Source organism: Temnothorax americanus, unplaced genomic scaffold, assembly GCF_048541705.1.
Source record: "Temnothorax americanus isolate GAGA-0224 unplaced genomic scaffold, ASM4854170v1 Scaffold34, whole genome shotgun sequence".
NCBI classification, from domain to species: Eukaryota; Metazoa; Arthropoda; class Insecta; order Hymenoptera; family Formicidae; genus Temnothorax; species Temnothorax americanus.
In genome coordinates this window covers 1,665,622-1,691,252 of record NW_027509485.1, presented here as the reverse complement: position 1 = coordinate 1,691,252, position 25,631 = coordinate 1,665,622, and the positions used below count along the sequence as shown (strand labels likewise).

Genomic DNA, 25,631 nt, shown 5'->3' with positions numbered 1-25,631 from the left:
AGATGTAAATTTACTATATCATATATCTATAGCAAGAGTTACGCTGCTATTTATAACAAGAGATAATATGTTCCAGATTTCAGTAGCCGGTGTTTATTAATAATAGAATGTTTTACTATTAAGGAAAGCTTTCTCGATAAGATTTTATCGTGCTTGAGATAAGTGTCATAAATAAAAGATAAGACGGTTTTAAAAATACATATATATACTACCAAAAATAAAGATTAGCCTCCTGACGTTACTGACGTATTAATTTAACTCCTATCCTACAAAGAAAGAAACTCGATATATGTTTGTTGTGTAAATTACATACTCAATTAATTGATAGTGTAGAAAAAATGGTCACTTTTCTGTCAAAGTTTTGCTATCTGCTAGCTTAATCAAATTTCGTCTGATCAAACTTTTAGTTTTCTCCGATTGTCTTTTGATAGGTCCCTTTCAATGAAGCATTCTTTCTGAAGTTCATTTCTCGCGACTTCAAACATGTGTCGTATATCAATCACGAGTTGTTAATTAACATCCAAAGACCGATCAGCTTCCGAGGCAAGAACTTCATCTGCTTGGCAAACGCGTCTGCCTTATCGAAGTTATTTTCACTCGAAGCTCTGCGGCGCTCGTTGTCGCGTGTTTCCACGGGATTACCCCGTTAAGCGGTGCAAGTAGAACTCCGGCTTCATCGATGATATTGAAAAGGAAGGTGGGAAAAACGTAGTCGGCGCGCGCGGTAGAGGGCGAAAATAAAAGAAAACGCAGTCGGTGCGACGAGTCAATTAAGGTCGATCGAGGAATCGTCCTCCGCCTATCGCGCGTACACGTGCATAAATGTCCACATACACACGCATACACATTTATATATGTATGACGGATCTATTGAACGGCTGGCGAGAGCGAACACGTCGAGCGTGAATTGAACGAGTGCGAAAGAGAGGACGGACGCGCGCTGGCAAGAGGGAAGGCGCAACGGGGATATTCGGGGTCAAACGTTAATACGCGTATACAGGAACGAGTGAAGGAACGATGCCAGGTCCAATCCTCCTGACAATAATCGGATTGATTAAAAGTCGCCGTCGTTCACCACCGCGCAAACCGCCGCAACCGTTCGTACGCGAGCACGGGCGAGCGCGGGGTGTGCGAGCGATTTATAGGCGCGTTTTATATGTGCTCCATATACGTGTATTCACGGCGGACCGTGTATTGCACGACGAACGTGAAATCGCGTTCGCGTCGCGGGCACGCCCGGCGCGGCGCTGAAAAGCGCCTCGTCGCCACGTTGTTCGCCGTTAATGAGCTCGTAATTGCGCGCAGCCAGATTGTACTTTCGCAACGTGCGACGCGCGTGAGGTAAAAATCGGCGAGAATCGTCTTCAGTGAAAGAAATGTACAATCGAGAGGCATTCCGACTAACCCTGTGCGACTTGGAAGCGACTGTACGCGTATTAACAATGATAGTGATCATGGGAGCTAATTTAGAGACCTATCTCACTGCTATCTCTTCCTCTGTCGCGCACGGAGAGAAAAGCGTTCGGCAATCTCGTAATTATTCAGCAGGAGACGCGGCTGTATCAAAGCGGCGCTCTAATTCCATTAGGACCGAGTAAGATAACTCATGATTACGGCGGGTTTGAAAGGCGGCTGCGAGAGAACGAAAGAGAGCCCGGGGGCAGGGAGTTCGCCTCGAGTCAAGGCGGCGCGGATCGATATTTTTGACTGCAATTTAGTCTGCATTTAATCAACGTTTAATCACTTCATCAACGAGCCAAGTTAATCCGAGCGAGCTACCTACCGCTGCAGCCGCTTCTATGTATGCCCTAGCACGACGACGCCATATTTAAACTCATCATTATTCGGCGCACTAATAGAGCCGCACCGAGGAAAATTCTCTCGGGATTCTGACTCGCGTAAAAAGGTGAACGAGCCGCGCTGAATAGCGATCGAAGGCTGAAAGGCTGCATGTCGAAACCGGTGCGCCGGAGAATTGAAAGAACGTTATATTTTATGAAGCTCTATTTGCAATAAATTGTGAAGTAAAATAGTAACTCGAAGTACATGTAAACGTTTCATTTTATTCAGATATTCAGTATCGAATGTTATGCAAATCGTATCCTGAAGATTCCGCAAAATAATTAAAAATACGATGAAAAATCATTATTTACGTTTTTAAATATCAAAATTTGTCATTTATTACAAGTATATAATTTACGTAAAATCCGAAAGTCTACGTTGGTATTTTTTTCCCCTTGATTACTGTAAAACGTTTAATACGTTATTACGCTAATATTGCCGGAAGAATCCCAGGTACTAACAATAGTAAAACTGGTAGACCGTCCTTTTAATTGTGTAAAGAAATTAACGCGGTAAAGTCCGCTTCGCATTTAGCCCTTTATGGGCCACAGAGTCGTTTCGAAGGTCTAAATTACCAAGGGCCGGTCCTTGGAGTTCAGGGCCGACCCCCGTCTCAAACCGGGGTTCTCCATTCCCTTCAGTCCCTTAACGCCCAACGCGGCTGCCGACCTCTATAAATTCCCTCAGGATTTTTCTTTTCTCTACTTGCCTTAATTAAAGCCCTCCCTCGCTAGCCGTATTACTACGCCTATGGACCCACCCTTTCCCGTCACGTTCACCCCTAGCTATGACATTTCCACACCGGACAGGTACATGACTCTGACTAAATGTCAGACAGTACGAAGGATGTCGAGCCTTTTAAAATTACGTAACGATTACGTTACACGGAAAGACACTTGCATCGCGTTTTAGTCTGTCACTCATGGAAAGCATAACTTTGTCAAATGCCTTGAAAAAAAGAAAGTTTTATTCACATAGCGAGAAATAGACTATAAACGAAAATCATGTAAATAAAAATCATATATACGTTTGATGTGATCATGACTTTAACAGAAAAGAACTTGGATTTTTTTTTAGGAATAACTTATTAATTTTTTATTAATTTTGAACAAACACAAAGCAAATTAAAAACTTGCATATTGCTTCTACATCATTTTATTTAGCTTATAAAGTTTCCTAGGGAAGGAAGCCAATTCATTACATGCTAATAATTTGAGAAATTTCTTAGAGAGAAAAATTTATGAGCTAAAAAAAACGGGCACAGTGATAACTGTGCCGTAAACAACACCGTAGATCTACGTCAACTACTTCATGTTAAAGTATTCAGCGGAGAAAAATAGATGTAGGGCTACGTCAACTGTCTTTCGCTGAATAATAGTGATAGTTGACGGAGCCCTACGTCTATACTTTCCTTCGCTGAATATTTGGGTGCAGAATCTTCGCTGACGGCTGATCGTCTAGTCTGGCCGATCCGTCAAGATCGCTCTCCAGGCGCTCATCAGCGCCGCATCGCGAGCGGCCCTTTCGCGAACGGGGACGACGGATTGGTATTTAGGTAGTAGGTATCGTGGGCGCTGAAGAGCGGCTTGTGACCGCCCATGATGGATGTGTGCGAGTTTTTGCACAGGCCCGTTATAAATCGACGAAAACTAGTGCACCTCTTCCCGTGGAATCCTACCTCGCTGTTGATAGACTCGGCGAAGTACTTGAACGCGAGATCATGGGAACACGCGCCGGCGGGATCCACTCGACAGCCAGGCTGCCTTTTGCCGCCGTTGGGATAATAATCGACATCTCCGATGGCTGTGAAGAAACCGAGGCGACCACCGTTAGTATGAATAATCTCCACGTACTTTGCATCGCCGATCGATATCCTGGATCCTGGACCGGCCCGACTAAAGCCGGGTAAAGCTGGATCTAGTCCTGGAACAATAAAGTCGCGCCATGTCAATTAATAATTGTAATTAATTGATCAGATCGACATAATCGACTTTTATATTCGATGAAAGAAACGAGCAATGACGACGTTCGATCAATATATGTGAAAAAGAAGATAAAAAGCGAATCGCAAAACTTTCTGAACTAACATGCATCTAATGCGTATCAAACATGAAAGATAAATGCGAACTTCTTAAAAATTTGATAAGTCTCAAAGAGAGGAGTGCCGCGACTGCGAAAAGTAATGACGCATTAATATTAAAAATGTACTATCTTTTCTACATGAAGAAAAGGGAGAAATAAAATTCTCTTAATCGGTTATATAATCTTCAATCTCTCTGAGATTTAATGACGCTTGATAAAAAGAAAGGGTTCTTATCTGTTCAAAAATTTAAGACTAATCAGAATATTAAAAATGTAAGATATATTTTTCGTAGCGTCAAATGTCTATGTCGAATATAAATGCTATTAGGTGTAAAATATTGAAAACTTACCCACGACATAACTGATATCGCTGTCAGCGTAGCGAGCAGCGATTCCAACTATATGGGCACCAAGAGAGTGGCCGACCAGTACGGTGTGCGACGAATCCATTCCATGCTTCACGAGAAAATTGATCATAGTGGCGACGAATTGACCGATCAGCGGGACACGCTTGCTGGCCCAAATATAAGGCCTCCTACTTATTGAACTCCAGTCGATGACGATCACATTGTAATCCTTATGCCCAAGATAAGCTGCATAAGAAACAACAGACATTAGCATAATAAGATATTCCAACAGAAGAAATGAAATCGTCTTCTGATTTAATCATGAATTGGATTCATTTATATAAAAAGAAAAAGTAGCGTTTTACATTTCAAATTTCTATTAATAATTATCTTAAATTGCAAAACGTTATATAATATTTCCACGCTGATAAATATTCACATACCGTCGCGAATTAAAGTGCATACTGGGCTTTTGCCAGAATCCGTCCATCCGTGAGTTATAAAACGCGTTGGTTTCGCAGGATCAAAGTTACTGTTCTTTAGTGCAGCCTCGTCATTGACGTAAAGTGGCTTCGGATCGTTAACATTGTCTTTATTATACAGAAAGAATGAGACACGGCTTGCGATATCGCCGTCGTCTCCATCTTCGTCGTTCCCGGTGTCGTCCAATGTTAGCTTCACCAAGTTCTCGTTGTCGTCGTATACGTACATTACTTTATCTTGAAATAATTCGTAGTCCAGTGAAGTAAAAATATCGTCAGGAAGCACCTGTTCTTTCACTGAAAGCCCTGCGCAATCAGGATACAAGAAACTCGTACATCGCATAATACAAATAAATGAAAGAAAGGAAATATATATAGGAAGAATATATGTTAAATAAAACAATAATATTAACGATTGTATTTCTGTTCGAATCTTAAAAAGTTAATGTGCGAGTCTAGATATGTCAACAAATTCATCTTTTTTTTTACAGATAAACATGCAAATATTATTTTTACCAGCAACGGTGCAGGCAAGCAAGGCACCAATTAGAATGCGTATCTCCATGCTTAATTGTTGTTAACACTGAACATTCAACTGTGCTTTTAAAGCGCTGAGTTCTGTCGGTATACTTATATACCATTGTAACGATAAGATAAAGAGTGACCGTAAGAACAGGCCAAAAATAGCCTCTTTATTCACCCTTGAATTTAGACTTCTAATACTTGATACTAAATGATAGTCTATAATGAGTCATGAATCCTCACAAAGTTTCAGATTGAGCCGGCTTTTTATTTTCAAGATATGGAGGGTCAAGTTGTTGATTTCACCAACTTGCGTATTCGCTGTTTTAAAACGTTGAAATGGAAACTTACATAATAATAGGTTCAAAAAACTTATTCGTTTGCTGTTATGCGATTATGCATATAAAAGCTTATATGGCCAAAATTCATATAAGCATATAAGACCGCTTCTTATTATAAGGGTTTTTTTCTTGGATTTATACGTTTTGTTAAAATACGCATTGAATTTTTAATCTTTAGAAATTAATATAATTTAATAATATCAATGTATTATTTATTTATTTATATTTTATATTTATTTTTTTAACAGTCATTTTTGTAATATCAACTATTGTAACACATATTGAGTATTATTTATCAATGATAAATAATAAGAATGAAACGTAAAGCAAAGTTATATCATATAATATATGTAACAGTTTTAAATTCTGTTGCAATTAGAAAGAAAAAGATTCAAAGTTTTCGAAGCTTTTTCTAAAGCTTTTTAGAAGTAATACTCTTTATGAGCTCATATCGATAAGTAGACACAATAAATTTCAAAGTCTCTTAAAAAGAACGCGAAAGAAAATAGTATATTACAAAATAAGACAAGGGGTCTGTTTTTTATTGTTGAACTGGCTGCACTAGTTCAGAGTTCTTTTTCTTTCCTATGTGGCGTAAAAAAGATAAACTAAAAGAATAATACGCAATATGTGTTACAATAGTTGATATTACAAAAATAATTGTTAAATAAATACAAAATATAAATGAATAAATAATACATTGATATTATTAAATCATATTAATTTCTAAAGATTAAAAATTCAATGCGTATTTTAACAAAACGTATATAAAAAACCCTTATAATAAGAAGCGGTCTTATATGCTTATATATGAATTTTGGCCACATAAGCTTTTATATGCATAATCGCATAACAGCAAACAAATAAGTTTTTTGAACCTATTATTATGTAAGTTTCCATTTAGAATATCATATGCACATCACATTTCTGAAGCAAAGCGTATATTTAGAAGGATCCCAGCAAACACAGAATACACTTTTGATAGCAAATTGTCGCCAAGATGGCATATCAAATTCCGAATTTGATGCCATCTTGGCGACAATTTGCTATCAAAGGTGTATTCTGTGTTTGCTGGGATCAATTAAGCAAGGGAATATTTATCTCGGTAAATCTTTAAAATAAGATCGATCTAATATTGATAAGACGTCATTAATTTTTTTCAAGGTTAATTATCTGATCCGCGTATACCGATCCAATTCTATTGCCGTGTTGAGATTTTTTTGCTATCTATAATTATTTGTTAAATATACGATGTATATATACGTTATTGCAAATAAACTGTTGAATTCACATCTAAAAGAAAAACTTTGCATAAGTTTGCTCGGAAAGTTTGTAGACACCCGGTAGCTTCGTTATTTATTTGCAGAAAGTCCTCTCGCATAGCGAAAATGCCTTTTTCCGTCGTAGCTGGAAAAGTTTCGCGAGTCGAGGGCGTAAGGAATTCCTTAAGCTAAAAGCATACGTGTCCCCATCCCCCGGTTTAAAAACTTTCATCCCCTTCTACGGGTTCGCGCTGGTGGTGTGGGTGGTTGTGAAGTAGTTTGAAAAGTTTTCGCGCGCAAAAAACCGAGCTTTTCGCACTTTTCTTCGTCGTCTGCGCGAAAGGATGTGCGCGGTATTGTCGAAGGAGGGTGAAGTCGCAGGGGACGGTGGAGGTGGAGAAATGGCCGTGCGATGTTAGTGGCGACGGCAATGTTGGGGGTGGCATCTGAGGGTTCGAAGAAGGAGCCCCGAGAGTGGGGAGATCGACAGATAAGAGGAAACGAGAACGAGGGAGACGGAGCGAAATGGCGAGGAGGGTGGGGATATCAACCCCTTTCGCAATAATAGAACATAGAACGAAATATTAAAATTCTTAGGCGAATAGTGTGACGGAATATTTCAAGAATTTATTTTAAAGTTTCGGTATGCGGTGGCTTTAAGGGGGCAATAGCAGTTTTTTTTTCAACGCTTAACGAGTTGCGTTTCATCGTAATTTTTTTTTAAGAAATAGTTTTTGTTTGAATGGCTTTTTATAGGAAGAATAAGTATTGGAAAGAGTCGGATTTTATCGTCATATAATATGTAAACATCCGCAAATGTTAATCGAGATGTGTAATCACGAAATGTTATGTAAATATTTGCTAAATCAGCTCGAACTTTATATATATATCTCCGCTCGAATTTCTTTTTCAAATATAACATTAATCGGGCGGAATATCTTGCATAATTTATATATATTGCTATCTAAAATTACTTTCTTTACATTCTTTCAATAATCTTTTTACTGCGCTAATAAATATCGATCGACGATTATCTCAAACGTCACGGTTCCTTTCTACAGAGCGAGTTTCAATCAAGGCAAAAGATAAGGTTGCACATATCCCAGACGGAATATTCCGCCCTGGAAGAAGACGCAATCGGACGAAATCGAGCCACCGTCCATTGCGAAGCGAGCCGTTCTGAGAATTTAAAATGAACTCTACGAAATCGCGCTTTCCTAATGTAGGCGCGCGCGCGTTTGCATAGGGTGCAGGTGCAAACGGAGGTTCTATTGGTAAACCGTGGTAGGTGATAGGGACACACAGGGCGGCATCACGGAGTACCTATGTACAGCACACGTAGTGCCGTGAAAGAGGATCGGCGAGAGCTGGAGCGAGCGACGGGGTAGCCGCGCGGTGAACTAGCTGCTATCCTCGAGAAGCTTTTGCAAACCGAGTCGAACTTGTCGCTTGCGTTGTGTGCGGTGCTGATGGTGGGGAAACTGGTCGGTCGATGCGCTCGGTCGCTGCCGGAGCTGCAGGGGGCTGTTTTTGCGGGTGTGGCTTAACGCACCCCCTGTCGTCCCACTGACCCTCGCCTCCTTGCCCCAGGAACTACCGGCCCTCCTCACCGCGCTCAACTACCTACTTCCCCCTCGCCCCCCCCCGCCGCACCCTTTTCAGCTCGCCCGCAGTCCTTGTGCTCGCCTTCCTTTCTCCCTTACCTATTTTCACCCTCCTCCGCGAGACCCGCCGCCACCGATTACTACTGCCCGATCTAGCCCCCGAGGGCGACCATGAGCGCGAAACTACGAGTTACCCGATTGCGTCTACGTGATCAGCAAAGTGTACTTTTCGGAAAATGCGCGTGAAATATGGAGAACGACTTTCTGCGACTTTTACGTGCCCGCCATACCACACCCGATGAGTTTGCGTTGTTTGTGTGTGTGTGTGTGTGTGTGTGTAGTCATGATAGCGCGCACTATATTTCAACTATTACTAAAGTTTCGTACATGCATTTGCGAGATTAACTTTATGCTCAGTTTGATGGTGAAAGAAATTGTAGCCCCTAGGACCGCGCCGAGTGCCGTATACAAATAGCATTCCGCTTAATTCTTTTACGATTTCTCTTCTTTTTATTCCAACGAAGTTATATCGGAATCAAATTGAACAAATATACACGCAATTAAGAAGAGCATGTTATTTTTTAATTTGTAATAGTTTTACGTAGAGAAGTATGAGAGAATAAACTGATCGATAAGTTTTGTATGATAAAATAAATAAATGCATAATATGCTCCTCCTCTTTCGTTAATGCCGAGATAAGAACTATCAAGTGTTTATCAAGTGTACACTTGAGGAAAATATTTGATCTGATAAGATCAAGAATGTTGATAATGAGAATGTGACTCAATCAGAATGCGTCGAAAAATAAATTAACTTTATCACATCGCGATAAATTAATTGTGCGATAAAATCTCATCGGGTGTAAATACAGTAGCTCGACGTATGTTTTTATTTATATCGAATTTAAATCTCAAAAAATTATATATAAATTATTCTATATTCGCTTCATCAAATAAGTCAAGCGAAGATAGATTAATTAGCTAAGATTGGTTATCGAGAATCTGAAATAAATTGGCTTTAAAAATGAAGACTTAATGACATTACTTTTTAATATGATTTCTTTTTAATAAAAAGATATACTAGTCGTTTCAGAGAAAGAATATATAATTTTGAAGTAAGACTGTATTTATATTTTTATCATAAATAATTAAAACTGTCGATAAGCTAATCAAACGCAAGCCACTGTTACGTGTAATTCAATTGATAAAGATATGCATCTTTTTACAGATTAATATTCTGATATTTTAATTTATAAACCATATCAAGAAGAAATTCGCTTATCGACCGATTATCGAGCAAGTTCTTAAATATGATGATAGATAGCCAAGTTTATATTTCACAATAACTTTGTAATATAACAAAACGTAAATTCAAGCGAACGAAAGTTGAACAGAAGCCGACTAAGGGCACCGGGCATTTTATTCATTACAAAGACAAACGGGGTCTACTTTCGTTTCCGCGAGACACCTTAATTGTCATAATTTTCTCTAATTAGCGTCTTTTAGCGGGACGATATATTTTCACTCCGGCGGGTCCGCGCCCGGCTCTCGTGTCGCCCATTAAGACGCGACGCCGCCGCGGCTGAAAATAAATGAAAAAGTATCAGCGGGAAATATTCGTGACATTGAAACAACGTCGATTTTTATTGTGGACTGCTATACGCGGGCCACGGCCGTTGCCCGACACGATTTCGATTGTTGCTTTTCTCTCTCCTCATCCCGTTCCCTTTCCCTCTTTTCACCCTCCTTTTTTTTCGCTCCTCTGCGTCGCGTCGCGACACACGAAAACAGCTGTTACTTCACCGCTGCCGGTCGACGCGCCGCGCCGCGCGTCGCCTCTCGCCGCCGCGGCGGCGGCGGCGCAAACGCGAATTCGAGAATTCGCTCTTTTTCATTGCGCGTGCCACACGCATACAGCGCGGCGGTCTCCCTCTCCCGCCCCCCGCCCCCCGCCCCGCGGTGCTTCGACCTCCTACGGTGCATCGACCAGCCTCCGCGTACTCTCCGCACCGACGCGCCTCTGTAACACGACTGCATCACCAGCATCACCTTCCGCACGGCCCTGACCGCGCGCGTCGCATTTTTCGTGCGCGCGGCAAATCGGCACGCCTCTCGAAAAAAAATTATAACGCGACCATTCGCGCGCGCGGATGCACCGATAGATGTTCTCACGCGCGTTACCAATTGCGCGTATACGCGGGTACGTAGGAAATAAGAGACGTCGTAGATTCCTCTTTCCCGGACCGCTGGCGGTCCAAAGTGAAATCGACGCTTTCGCTTTTTACGCGTAAAGCCAGATCCGAACGAGGCAAACGAGCGCGAACAAATACGAATGAACGATGTCGCTGTTCGCATAACTTGAAGCAAGTTACGTTCTCCCTTGCTTGGTTTCCGGCTTTAGATCAACAAAATGCCGAAGGCGATAAAAATTGATTTCCCATATATGCATCGAAGTTCGAGGTTCGAATAGTACATGGAGAACACTAAAATTTCGAGTCAGGTTTCAAAACAATGATCTTCTTCATCTTCTTTATGACGTAACAGATAATGATAACGCATTACGCGATTGCACAATCGGTAAATTGACCGTAAATAAATTATACGTACTGATCAAGTTAACAGCTGCCTTTTCTTAATGAACGGGGTCAAACCGGACATGTGTTTCAGGTGATGATTAACCGTGTGACTAATTAGAAGAAAAAAAGCGAGTCCGTGTACTCAGAAGTGCAAACATAATTAGGGCCAATCGGGGGGGAGGAGGAGGGGAGAAATAAAGAAGAAAGGGTGACTGTTTGAGGACACACGATCCGCCTTCCTCCGGAGTCTACGATGACCGAGTGGTCATCGTTAATGGCGCCGGTAAAAAGTGTTTACACGCGCTTTACAAAGACCAGGGACCCGCCCAAGATCGGAGAGCCCGACGGGATGCCTTACGGACCGGAAAGAAAATCTCACTGATAAATGGAAGCGAAGTCACGCGGAAATACCGTTAATCGGTGTATTTAATTACGATTATTCTGTCGATGGAAGCGTTCGAGCTTAAATACCTTTAATGCGGATATACATAAACATCGGCGGATTATTAATATTAATGAAGAGTATCCTGCTAGGCGCTCACTACTTAGGAAACGGGAAATAAAATACCTGTTGGGGGGGAAAACTACCGTTTAATATTAAAAACTAAGTGCACCGCTTAAAAATTATTTAAATACATGCACATTTAATGTGTATGAAATTAGCGCTTCTTGCATCCGTGTCGTGCACCTCCCCGCGCATTAACATTATGAAACGTATTTTATTTGCATTAAAGCGTGATGCAACTTTAACGCGCTGTCTCGTATCGGGAGGCAAAACCCGAACCGCGCGAAATAACGAAAGGTGTCGGTGCGGCGTTGGTTGATGAGAGCCGATAGAGTGGCCGTTCCGCTAATCGTAACGGTATTTTATTCGGCCTCGTGAAGAAAATATTGGCCAAAATTGCCGGTGGTAATGGAGCAATTAGCGCGAAAACTGGCGACCAAAGGGAATCGGTTTGACAACAAAATTGGACGACACTTCCGGCGCCGCGGCAGCAAAGTCGAACTCGACAAATAGAGACATTATTCACTGTTCACACGTTATGCCACATGTATACGGGCGCGTGCAACACGGAAAACGTACGTATCCGGCGTGGAAGGAGAACAAAAAGTGGGAATTCGTAGCCGCGGATAATCGAGTTTACCGCATGTTATAGAGCGTTAAAATTTCCGCGGGCATTCGATCGTTCTTCCCACCCTCCCTCTCTTTTCCTCCTCTCTCACCCTTTCTCTCTCGCTCTCTCTCTCTTTTTCTCCCTCTCTCTCTCTTTCTCTCCCTTCGCCTCTCCCTCTCGTTCTGTCTCATCGCTTCGCTCTCATTCTTGCTCACGCCGCGTCGCTGATGGAGACGGGCTCAGTGTCCGCTTACAGGTCGCGTCAATGGTCGAACAATCGTCAGACTATTAGCAAACTATTACAATATCGATGGCAGCCGATGGGTCGATAGATACGCGAGCCATCAGCTGTTGCGCTGATCGGATAGACTGGAGCTGCCACGGCTATACAGCGGCACTACCGTCATCCCGAAATTGCTTCTCGTAGATCATTGGCTCCAACTTGGCAATCGGGAACGGTGCGGTGATATGAATGTATGAAACACTCTTGATTTCCCTTTCCCGAAAATTCTTTTCTTCGCTCTTTTCCGCTTTAGCGTTAACCTTCGTTCAAAGTTCGCCTCTATGCTTGATAATTTACATAATAAAACGCAACGAACTGAGGAGAGCTCTGTATTCGCGCAGTCGCGACTATTTTCTTCAAGTATTTTAAATATTGCGGCATCCATTTTTTTTGTATATTTACACTGGTTAATTTTATCATTCGGATCCAATCGCAAGGATTGTTTACAGAGAAAAGAAATTGCCGGCGCAACATGTGGTCGCCCATAGATTATATCGTTCTCCGGATTCCGGTTCTCAGTGCCATAACAAATCGAGCGCTTTTAAATAATAGACAACATCGTTATCGCGATTGTAACAATTTATCCTGGCGGTTCGCGTTAAAAACGTTATACAACGTTAACATTTGCCTTTCGTTAATGTTACGTCAACAATCACAGTTGGCTCTATCTCTATCTCTCTTTTGCTTGAAACATTTTCATTATACATATTGTTTAATGCCTCTTTCGTTCGGAGCAATTTCATCGGGCAAAATTCCTACGTTATATCGTTGCGGAGTGATATCGTCGAGTTGTGCAATTTTTATTGTCCCTCGAGTGGACGGACTGTAAAATGTTGGAAGAAAAGGAGGAAAACAACGCGATGTAAATGCAACGCCGACCTACGGCCGGTTCGGTCCAGCTTAGGGAATAATTTGCCCAGTAACTCATTCCGCTATAAAAATATGTCCAATTACAAAACTCAAACTATCTGCCTCCCCGTTTGTATCGCAAATCACCCATGTTCTATTGAATATCCGCATCTATCTCGAGCTCGTGTTCTCGAGATTAAAGAAACACAACGTGTGTTACTGAATTAGACGCGACTTGGCTATCGCATATAATAATAATAACATCGTGAATAAAATTAAACGATGCAACTTCTTACTAATTAAACTTTACACGGAGAAATAATTGATACAGAGAGCCGTACTCTTGCCCAGTCATGCCAGGATAAAATGTATTCTTCTTGGTCGCGCTTTGATCACGTAGCGGAACGTTTTGCTAAAATATAGCATGGCGGCGAAAAAAAGTACATAAATATACGACGCGTCAGTACATAAATGTAACCCCGACCTAGGGGAACATCCCGTGGCGTGAAAAGAGGCGGAGGAAGAGCCGCGCGTGATGCGCCATTCGAAATCGATTCCTGTAACGCGGCGTTGCAGCCTTCGATGAACGGGTCACGACCATGGAAATATGAATGAAAAACGGCTCCGCGCGGTTCTTCGGGAAAAGCCCCGCCTGGAAAAAAAGGAGGCAAACCACGTTGCCTGGCCATCGATCGACCACGTGCTCGGCACCTGTTCGACTTTGCCGCCTTTCCCAATGTATACCTCCTATGATACTTTCATTGAGATCTTTTTCTCCTTCCTCGAGTTTTATATCGTCTCAAAAAAAAAGAATTACTTACAAAGATATTACAAAACGGCACAAACCTCTCATTACTGCACGATTTTTGGTTAGGTACTTGCAAATAGTTTCGTTAATGTTCTACACTTCTTAGTTTCTGCGTGCAAGAAAGAAGGGACCATTGTATAAACTACAGCCGAATGACCGTTATTAATTGCCTTACATACATCAAAGATTATATTATCATGACTGTTATTTAACAAAAGCTGTATTTAAAAGGAAGGATTTTGCATGGCGACGTTTTGTCACGCTCCTTCCGCAATTGTGCTCTCCCACCCGCAGGGGAGGGACGCGGAGAAATGTCGTCCACCTCGACGTTTAATCATACTTAAGTTCCTGTTTGGAGAACGCTCCCGCGCTTGAATGTCAGACAGCCCCGTCCAACTAATTATGAATTTCTGTAGACCGCAATCAATTTTCCCCGGGAACGAAATTGCCGGTAAATTGGCGTCGTCGGAGCTGATGTCCAACTATGCTTCCGGACTATCCGTAGTGGTGCCCAGACGCTGGGGATCACGCTGGGGCTCTTTGTGTTCCGGGGGTTACTATCGGGGTAAGGTGGAAGGGAGAGAGATCGGGCTGATGTCGGTCGAGGTTAGAAGAGAGACAGGGAGATAGGGTGGTTTTTGGTAGGTGGGTTCTACAAAGGCGGGGTGCCTGCGGGGGTGGACCTAAGCGAGGATAAAGGAGAAGGAGAAAACACACACAACCATGGTGTGTGGCTCCTCTTGGGGAGGTGGGTCGGAGGACGATCAATAAGGAGCATCGCTGGTGGGGGGTCTTACCAGGACCTCAAGCTAGCCCCCCACGTTATCCTGCTTAGGGTGAGGGTCCGCAAGAAAGAACCGAGAAAATATTCTGAAAGGGGTCGGCCATCGTATACGTATGCGTACACGTTGGTGATCTCAGTCCGTGAACTTTGGCTCCCACCATCGCGCGGACCACGCACACACATACACACATCTATTCACGTACATTGTCCCACGGACACGAGTACGCGCGGTCCAGGCGGTCTCCACGTGTGTTCCCGAGATGACGGTGGCCGCGTATATGCGAAGTTACGAGAGAGAGAGATGCGGAGACCGCGTCGGGAGAAAACCAAGAAAAATTCCGAACGAAGGAAAGCCGGAGGAAAAAAAATTGCACGTGCAATTACCCATCCTCTCGACACGTGGGAAAGTGGGATTCCTTTGGCCAGCCAGACCTCCTTTCTTTCCCTCGGCGGCGGCCAGCGGTTCTTTACGCGGAACGAACTAATCTCTTTCCTTCGGCTGAAAAAAAAAAAGAAAACTCGCCCGACGCTGCGCCCTGTCTTGGTGTAAGAAGCGTCGAATAAAGAGTCGTGAGATGAATGCAAATACGTTTTACATATTACGGAAGCACGCGTCCTACGCGCGACTCGCTTGTTTTCTCAGGAAAATCTCGTGGAGAGCTTTTTTTGCCGGAAGTCACCTTGAGCGTCGTACACCTGTTTGAATGTACCTTCCAGTAGACATGCGGCGCGTTCTTTTTTTACTGAAAGACGCGGTCGGTTGAAGTTACTCAACACCAAGATTTTTGTAACTTTTACCGTCTCGTAACATAATTTATGATCAAACCGTTCTGTTGATCGATTTCTTAAAAACAATTTTCTTCGAACGTAAAAATAAAGCAATAATAATCGTTTTACAATTTTTTTTTACATTTTTTTATGACATTTTTTATGACATTCTCCATTTCATTTTAATAATCTTATCAACGACATACTATCATATGAAGAACGTCGCAATAAACATCTTTAGATACACTTAAACTGCAAAATAAAATCTTTTACGAGCGCTTTATGGCCGTTCCTAGGATCGAACCTGGCGATCGAGATATCCCGGAGAATAATCGTATATAGGGGTGCGTCGTCTAGCAATCACCCGGATAAAAAAAAAAAGATGACCGCAACATCGTTATGGTCAGATCGTTTTAAATCTAATTTCCGGCGGGCATCGTGCGCGCATCGTACACGATAAGGGACGTCAAGGAATCAGTGTCAATTAACGATGATGAAAGCAAAGGCTTGCCGCGTTACCGGTGATCGCGCATGAATATTCATTCCGTTCGGCGAATTTAATAGATCACGGACACCCTCGATGAAACTACGAAGAAAGGAGTGTGAGGAGGCCGAAAAAAAAATCGCGGCAAGAAAGAATTGGCGTGTGTGGGTGCGTGTGTCACCACGATGCCGTCCATGTAAGCGACTTCGTCGCAACGTAACACCGGCGATGAGGAGGTAAACGTACATACACGCGTACATACACACGTGTACGTATCTCTGCGTGTACGTACACGTGCATGCGTTTATGTATGTACCCGGCGGAAGCGTCTAATCCATCGGGTGGGCATTGTTGTCAGACATATTGGGGTTTGTTCTTGAGGCAGCCCAAGGGAGGAGATGGCGGAGGAGGAGGAGGAGGAGGTGGCGAACGAGGAGATGGCGGAAGGTGGTCAGGTGGGTGGTTCGATGGGGGTGGGCCTCGGAAAAGGGGGAGGGGGAGGGTGGTTAGCTTTATTGATCTGTAAGACTGCCAACCTACGGACTCTGTGCTTACCCGCGCTCTCCTCTTCGTTCTCCACATTCTCCACCACCGCCTTCTCTTCCTACGGCAAACCTCTACTCGCTCTTACTCGCTTTTACCCTCGCTCTCCCTCTCACGCTCTCGCTCGACTCATTTCGGCTCAATCTCTCTTCCTCTCTCACGCACGCTTCCTCGGCCCTTGCAAACACGCATACCAATCCACATTGTCACTCTCTCGCTCTCGCCATTCCCTTCCGTCTCACTTGCTTGCGTTCCCTCATCTCTGTGGTACGTCCCGTAAGCTCTACGTACCTACTCTAGCCACCCTTAACGCTGGCTTAGCAAGGGACAACCCCCGACCACCGCCACCGCCATCCACCCCCGCCGCCACCCCCCGGGTCGCCCTACCGTCGTCCTACCCATCTCTGCCACCTCACCGCCCGCCACCCCCTTTTCTCTTCTCGTCGACGGTCCTCCCGGATTCACAACCAGCTAACCAACACGCAAGTCGCTTAAATCCACGCTCAACCTAGTCTCATTGTGTTTGTGTAACGTCCGAAGACCGCACGGACAATGCGCGTTCGCCGTAACTTTCTCGACGCTCACCTCGACGAATTTCCTTCTTTTGCACTTTCTTTTATCCTTTCTTCTGCGCGACTTTTTCGCCGCGCGTTTCGTTACGCGGCCGCCGTTCTCTCATTTGACGCTGATCAAATTCGAATGAATAATCTATCTGCGATCTTCATCACATTTAATACGGATTTTTATTAACTTTGCAAAAATGTAGCTGAAGAATACTAATATTTTCATCAAATCATCGATTATCGGGTTATTAATATTGCCGATGTGATTAATTATATTTCTGCGAAAATTGTATTACCAATCACATAAGCATTGACATTCAATAAAATTTTAAAGAAAACCGCAAAGGTCGCGTGAATAAAACGGCATACCAGTTTCTTTTTTTATATAATTTAAAAAAAGTAGCGACATTTGTACAACAGCTTGATATCGTCACTTTGTTGCCGCAGGCACATTCGACAAAGTTATCGACGTAAAGTTATCAGGTGAGGCAATGTCCAAAAAATCAGAAAAGAATCGACAAGTGTATGTGACAACATTAATTTTATAACTTTTAATATATAATGTAATAAAATTTATTAATTTATATATGTACATGTCATACATCTATGTAAATAATATATAAGCATGTACATAAATTTATATATATTTATAATTATATATATATATATATATGTAGGTCCAGAGGTATGTTCCGGGACTGTTTACGTTTTTTGAAATGTACAGTCCTGGAATACAACGCATATATATGTAATCAGATTCAAAAAACTGTCCCGGAATATACCGATATCAAAAATAAAAGTCCCGGAACATACTTCCGGACCTATATATATATATATATATATATATATATATATATATAATATATTATAATATATATTATAATATATTATATATAAATATATTTATTTATTTGTTTATTTATATATTTATAATCATTGTTGAAATCTCCAGCGTTCTCATTTCCACTTCGCGCTCTTTTATTGTTCCCTCCTCTCTCTCTCTTTCTCTCTCTCTTTTTTTCTATAGATTTACGTGCCTTTACTCGAGAATGTTACAGCGAACAGGATATAAGCGATTTTGAAACGTTTCCCCCGCTACTACGGTCCATCCTCCTCGCGAGAGTCCTTCCCATCCCAAGCGTCCGTCCACCTCCTCGGTCTTTTCTACTCCCCCGCACATTTTTCTTACGTCCCCCTTTCCCTTCCATCGTATTCCCTCGGTCTCTTCCAACCTTCGTCGACCATCACTGCCGCACGTACCACCACACGCTCGGCCGCGTCTACACGCACGCGTCGATGAGCACTCCATCCCTCCTATGACGTGAGATTAAATTCTAACGGGCCAGCTCTCCCCAACGTGCAGGCATTTTTCTTAGCTCGCCGGGGAAAGGACTGCGTGCCTAAATTAATACTCACTCCCACGTAGACGAAGGGGAGTCGACGCATGGACACTAACGGCGTGGATTCGCACGTATACAGGCTCGCGCGTGTGTTTAGGACGACGGTAGCCGTGATAGTATTCGCAATGCCATACGGGCATTTCGACCCCCCGTTGAATTTCTAGCAGCCATTATTTAGCGCGCTTAGAACTTGCTGCCCGTGGGGTAATGGCGCCCTTCCGTACACCGTAGACCGGTGGTATATACCGGTAGGATAGCCAACAGGACTGCCAGAACGGGAGGATAAGAGGAAGAGGAGGAGGATGAGAAGGAGAAAGAGGACGAGGAGGGTTCGGGGTTTGCAGCACAACCTCGCAGCAATCTGGGAATTCCTGTTAGTTCTTTGGGCGTAACGACTCAACCCTTCCCGACAAAATTACAGCAAGAGAGCGCCGGATGAGAAACGAACGGTGATTACGTATGGTGACGATAGGGGTACGTACGTACGTACATACCGTACCGTACCATACCGGAGTAACAGCGCAGAGTCTTGGGAAAAGTCAAACGGCGGGATATTTTAAAGCAATTAATTAAGGCCGCGGCGGAAGGAGTTCTTCTATTATCCGGCAAGAGAAACGTGAGGTCGTTTCTCGCGATGAATTTCAGCGGACACCGCCTGAAGGCAAATACGAGGAACCGGAGTTACGTAATGCTTTCATTACTCCGTTGTACGAAGCTCCCTTGCTTAAATAATCCTCGATTTAATACTAATTATCCGCGATTTATAGAATCGCCTGGAATCTTTACATTTTTCAAGTAATCCGTAAGAATAATGGCAACCGGCGCATTTGTCGCGGCATTTAAAGAGATACTCTTGTATCACTCTCGCTTTCGGTTTCGTTAGACGAGACAAAAATCGAAAAAAATATTGAGAAAGCATATATCTTGAAAATTCTCAATAACTTAGAATACTTTTTAAATAATTTTACAACATACTCCAAACGTTTAGTTGGTCTTAGGACAATTTCTTGTACAAATATAAACTATGGATAAAAGAACTTTCTTTCTGTTTTAAAACTCTCCCGTGAAAAGGGTAAACATGAAGGAGCACTCTTCCTATCTGCCATCAAGAACGAACCCACTGACCGAACATAGCGTTTTCTACTCAGAGTGTACCGCTCCGGCGGACTTAGATTTAGGGGCTGCTAGTTGGAGGCAGTTCGCGGGGGGGGGGTGGCGGCGAGCCCGGTGAGCCGAAGGGATAGAAGAGGGGCGAGGTATATGGGGGGTCGACGAGGAGGGAGGGTCGAGTTGGTTCACATTTACATAGCGGACCCGGCAGGACTAGATGACTAGGCGGTGGGATATTAAGAGGGAGAAAGGGGGTAGGTGGTGGCAATTCTGGCAACATGGCCGCGACCAAGCCGCGCGACGTACACCAAGGGAGCTCCTGGAAAAGGGGGAGAGGGTGGCTGAATTTCCTATGCCACCGCCACCTTCTCTCGCATCGACCACCCACCTTCGTCAAGCCACCCACCATCACCCCCCCCCCCGCCCTCTTCTCCCTCTTTGCCGGGACGGGTAACCCATCCTGGAGTCTGCTTAGACGCGATTTCTCGGACCTAGCTTTATTCGATTATTAAGGACCGCTATTGGATTAAACGCGATTCCATTCCAGGCGCGGTTCTGCGACTGATTTCAGCACCCACCGTCGCCACCACCCACATTGACTCGCCTAACTTTCCCTCGCTCTTTTTCCGACTTCCTGTCTCCGTTCGTTCGTACCGCGCCGTTGATTGGTCTCGATGTCAGAGGGGGTAACTTTCCTCCACGGATACGACATGCCACGTTTTCAGCGCGGAATGGGGAAAGAGGAGGTTAGCCAATTAGATCCGCGACCGCGCGAAATCGGGCGTACAGCGGCGAATTGCAGCGTGACAAAATTTCTCGGGATACGGACACCGTTCGTTCGTTCACGAAACGAATCTTTCCCAATTCTGGATATCCTTTTACCTTGCACCACTCATTTCTAAACCCTTATATTTGCGCTAAATTTACGATTCATTAACGTCCGCGATTAAGAGCGCAATTATTATAAGAACAGAAATAGACTTTTCGGAATCCTGCAAGAGAAATTAAGTTTTTCTCGTCTTTTTTCTATTATTCATATCGCTCCTTTTCTGAATAATCGTTAAAATCGATAGTCGCGTTTTTGTTCGATGTCGTTTCCACTTTTTCTCGAGACGTTTACGCTATTCCATAGTCTACGAGAAATCTTGCCGCACAATGAGTGGAACGACATTTAACTTTGCCGCGCGCAAGGATAGATTTGCATTTCTTTTTTTTTCTCCGAGTGTTCACCGACGCGGCGCAACAGCCCGGTATTCCTCGGCACTAGCAAGGCGGACGTTAATCCCCATCGCTGTAACTTTCAACGGCGGTAACTCATCCGATCAAAACCGTGAAACTTGGAGGCACGAGGCTTAGTCCTAATTTAAGGGTAGAAGTGAAAACCACCCCTGCCGGCGCTAATTTAAGGCCGGCACTGCCCGCTCATTTGTTTTAACCGCTCTCCCGCGGGAAAGTCGGGGGGTGGAGAGAGAGAGAGAGAAAGCACAGTATACGCAGGTTTGCGGAAACGGGAGAGAGAAAGAAAAAGGAGAGAGAGAGAGAGAGAGAGAGAGAGAGAGAGAGATGAAAGCTCAATAGAGAGGATCGAGGACGAAAGGGCTGAGCCGGGGAGATGGACGAAACGCGGTTTAGTTTAGTTGCAATTCGCGCCGTAGCGCCGGCCGGCTTTGAGTTTGCTTTTACATTTTCAAAATGCGCCGTACGAGCATCGGCCGTCGATACTGTTTGATTATCAGATCAACAGTTTCAGGATTAGCAACGCTCTTTAAAAAAAAAAAAAAACACACCGTTTCACCGCAATTCGCATAAAGTGGACAAGAGTGGAGATTTATTTTTCCAACGATATATTTATAGCCATCACGGATGAGCTAATTTGTAAACAAATTCGGGGAAGCCACTATTCTTTTTATGTATATGCCGCAGAGAAAGGACGATTCGATTTTTCAGAGATATTCCCATCTGATTTACATATGTTAAAAATATCTATTCGCGTGGTGCAATGCAAACAGCGAAACGATGGAGCTCTATATCGGGGGAGCAGCGTATAATAGTAAATAGCGAAAAAGAAAAGAAGGAAAGAAAGTACACGATACAGCATCCGTATTTAAGCTCTTTAGGCTGCTTCGAGGTTTATCGAATTCTTCGATCTTTCCTCTTTTTATTTCGCCGTTCCATCATCCCGCAACGCGTTCTTTTTTTCTCACTCGTCGAGATCACTTTAAAGCCGCTCTCTCGCCAGCGTCCCGGCAGCATCCACTTTTCTTCCTTTTTCCTGCATCTGGCCTGCGCGCGCGAGCCTGCTCCTTTTTTATTCGAACGAATCGCTCAGAATCACCCCGACGTAACGGAATTAACTCGCGATTTACCGATTTATTAGCACGCCGGTCTTCTTTTCTTTTTAAGCGCTTTACCCGTGTATTGCTATTCCCAACTTTTTTGGTTTAAGAATGTGTCAATTGGGAGATATCAGGCTCGAATAAAATCAAAGAAAAGGGAAATGCTATCAACTAATTCCAACAGCAATAAACAAATAATGTCTTGATTAAGATACGCCTTTCAACTTTGCATTTAGATTATAATAAATTAGTATATAGCTAATTAAAAGAGTAAAACTTATAAAAAAAATATATATATATATCTTTACCGTGCAAATATATGTACCGCATTTCATTTATCAGACGATTATTAGCACAAACAAATAAAAAAGGATGTATAATAAATTCTAATCCACACGATAATTTAATTATTAAAAATTAATTATTCTTATCAGAATTTTTTATGACTAATTCTAAATAATATATCACACATATTTCGACGAAAAATAGTTAATAGACAAGATAATAGTTGATAGATAAAATATATCACAATTTTGAATTCTTCTACCACGAACCTAATCTTACGCCAATACAAAATGATCAAATGTAACACCCTCGCAGATGTATTCTCTGCACTCACCCCGTGAAACATAAATCGGAACAGAAGATTGCAACACACATAGCGTCTATCTCGTGCTCATCATCAGTTGATCAGAAGAATTCTTTGTCCGCCAAATGTCCGTAGATATAGTCACTCTTTTTCAACGAACAAAACTCTTCGCGTTTCGTCTCTTTGACAGCGCAACCGCGACGACACTGAAGGCTCAAAAGCACCAAAGGCGATTCGCGATCCTTGCGATCGCGTGAATCGCCGACGGATCTGAATATCAAAGGCACTTCGTGGACAAGCGTGAAAACCTGAATAACGGCTGGGGGTCCTCCCGGATCCAGGTGGGGTCCGCACCGGTTCGTCTGGTTCCTTCCAAAAAACGGGGGATCGCCCGTTCGTCCGCCGGGGTGCTGGATAAGCTGCCATTATATATATAATTCGCATCCCCGCGAAATGTGTGGCATCCCTTGCGGTCCAGCGCCGCGTTCTCGCGAGGAAACGAGTTCTTTCCCTAAGCGAGATACGACATCCCTTGCGTTTTCTTTGTGGAGAAACGAGTCCGCGGTGGTCCACGATTTCAAAACTCGTTCCGCGATAGACGGTTGCTCGTTTATGCAGAAGGAACTGATCCTCTGAAGATCGTCAGCTTGAAGTAGCTGGGAACGTTATGTTTCTCGTGAAAGACGTCAAAGACGTTAACGCATCGTAACGACATGCATCGACCCGACTTTAATTTCATTTGATTGATTTATGAACGTGCTGAATTATTTACTCCTTGATCACATTTGAGAGAAAAATATGCGTTAAAAGTAAAAGTTAAATTCAATCTGAACGAAATATTTAATACGCGCATCATGAAGATACTATTTGAAAATTGTAGTTCGTAATGATACATTTTAACATTTCTCATTCATCACGGTTTTCGGTACAACTTTATGGAAGAATTTAATTTGCATTTCATGCGTATTAGCAATCTCGCAAGTTCTACATCACCGGTAGAACTACGGCGCTGCGTCATCTGCATACGAATGAATATAATTCATCTCAAACTACACGCGCGAATCTCACGTGGGGGTCCACGGGAGAAAAACTTGTTTCGTTGGCGATCGCTCTTCTCTCAACCGGTCCTGAAAACAAGATTATCTGCGGAAGCTCTCAACCGTCTTCGAGATACACGATAGAATCTAACCGTTACGAAAATAATCGTTCCAGTTTTGTTGCGAGTTTTATGGCGGAAAACAACGCGCGCACAAACGAGACAAGTATCGCAATAGTCCCTTGCTCAATAAGCTAACGTTATATTCCGTGTCGTGAAGCGAAAATTGCGGATAAAGCTCTTCGAGCGGTCGTGAGGTGGCATTTTACCGCGGTATCGAGATCGCGGACAAAGTGCATCTTGGGTGCCGTAAAGCCCGATCAGCGTACGCGCGCATCACTGCGAATGAAGGTGCTACACCTGGTCTTATCCGAGACAATAAAAAGGAACGACTTTGCCGGCCGCGTAGTTATTGGATAGCGAGAGGTCAGCTCGCCGCAAATGGTTAATAAAGCTCGAAGAGAGAACGTGAGATGCATGCGGGGAACGGTTAAGGTCGGCGTTAATGACGCCCGCATGCCCGCGCCTTCTCCCGGAGAGATGTGAGTGCGGGTAGAAAAATAAATTGTGTGAGCACCCTCGCCAACCCCAAATCTTTAGTACCTCTTTTCTCATTTTTTTTCTCATCTTTTCTTGGTGTTTTCGTGTCGGTAAACTTTTGTACCCTATAAAATCTTTGTTTATAATAAATCTTTCATCCTACATATATACAGATTCTTTTTGTATTATTGCGAGAAAGAAAATATGTTTAAAAATTAAGATAATTTAAAAGATCTAAAAATTGAAAGAAAAAATGAGACATAATGTCATCCCTCAAATTTCACGTTAAATATATTTATATTTAAAAAAATCAAATATTTATATAACAGTTTATTGCATAGAGATAATAGTTGTAGAAAATATTATAAATTGTTACGTAACCCGTATATTATACAGAGAATAATTTGAGCACGCAAATTTCTCTGTCGCACGCTCGACCTCGTCAATGTTTAATGACGATTGGACAGATCGAGCATTTACGTGTCGGCGACGTCATTGTAAACTCGTCGATGTTGACGCGAAACGGAAGATGAAGATATTGCGGAAGGAATCGATTGGAAATTATTCGGACAAGTACGAGAGCCCATGAGGCTGGAAAGTTTGAAAATTGAAAATTTCTGTCGGGACGTTGTAATCGGCCGTTGCTTCGAATCGGATGAGGGTAACACTGATGGGTGGCGGCCGGGGTTGGTTGAGGGATGGCGAACTGTCGAGCCAACGGACGAACGCGCGAGCGAGTGAACAACCACGAACGAAACTTGAGTGATTTATGTTAATTCGTGTTAAATTACTTTGTTTGGCAAATACGGGCCGAGACATTTTTTCAAAGTCGCCTGTGCTGATGCGGAAAAATCGGGAGGGTGTAGACAAACCCATTTAGAATATGCAAGATGTAATTTTCGACGATTTGTATAAACGAATAATTACAACATGTTATTAGAATAGTATACGAGGAAGAGAAAGGAGGAGAAAGGGGAATAATTCAAATCGTATCGCAGTATATTCAATAACATTGTTTAAAAATTTTACACACAAAATTGCGAAAACCACTTTAGCAGAACGCTTCCGAATACAAAGTAGTATTCCATATCGTGTTGTATTCCATATCCTGTTGTATTCCATAATACCTGAAATTTTCAAACGCGCTTTTGCACACAGAGTGCACTTCGCGAACGATATTCTGAAAAGCGAAAGTTTTGCGTTGCTTGTTATTTTATGAACTTAGAATAATCACACGGAGCGAAAGAGGGAACGGGAGAAACGTGTGTGGAAGTGGGTTTCCATAAATTTCGCGGTAATTTAAAAT

The 25,631-nt window shown here is 43.0% G+C and overlaps 1 protein-coding gene across 4 annotated transcripts in view; it reads right to left on the bottom strand.

Annotated features, from left to right (window-relative positions):
• Positions 1 to 3,271: 3,271 nt before the first annotated feature.
• LOC143901521 (pancreatic triacylglycerol lipase-like) overlaps positions 3,272 to 25,631 on the bottom strand; it is a 196,989-nt gene continuing 174,629 nt past the window's right edge. For 3 of the 4 annotated variants that reach the window (XM_077413897.1, XM_077413899.1, XM_077413898.1), the window contains 3 exons: positions 4,715 to 5,059; positions 4,275 to 4,517; positions 3,272 to 3,765 (listed from right to left, as the gene is read on the bottom strand). In XM_077413897.1, coding sequence (XP_077270023.1) covers positions 3,341 to 3,765; positions 4,275 to 4,517; positions 4,715 to 5,059 — 1,013 coding nt within the window. In that variant the 3' untranslated portion in view covers positions 3,272 to 3,340. Of the gene's footprint in view, positions 3,766 to 4,274; positions 4,518 to 4,714; positions 5,060 to 5,269; positions 5,409 to 25,631 lie in introns of those variants that run through there. The other variant, XM_077413900.1, reaches the window with a different exon arrangement.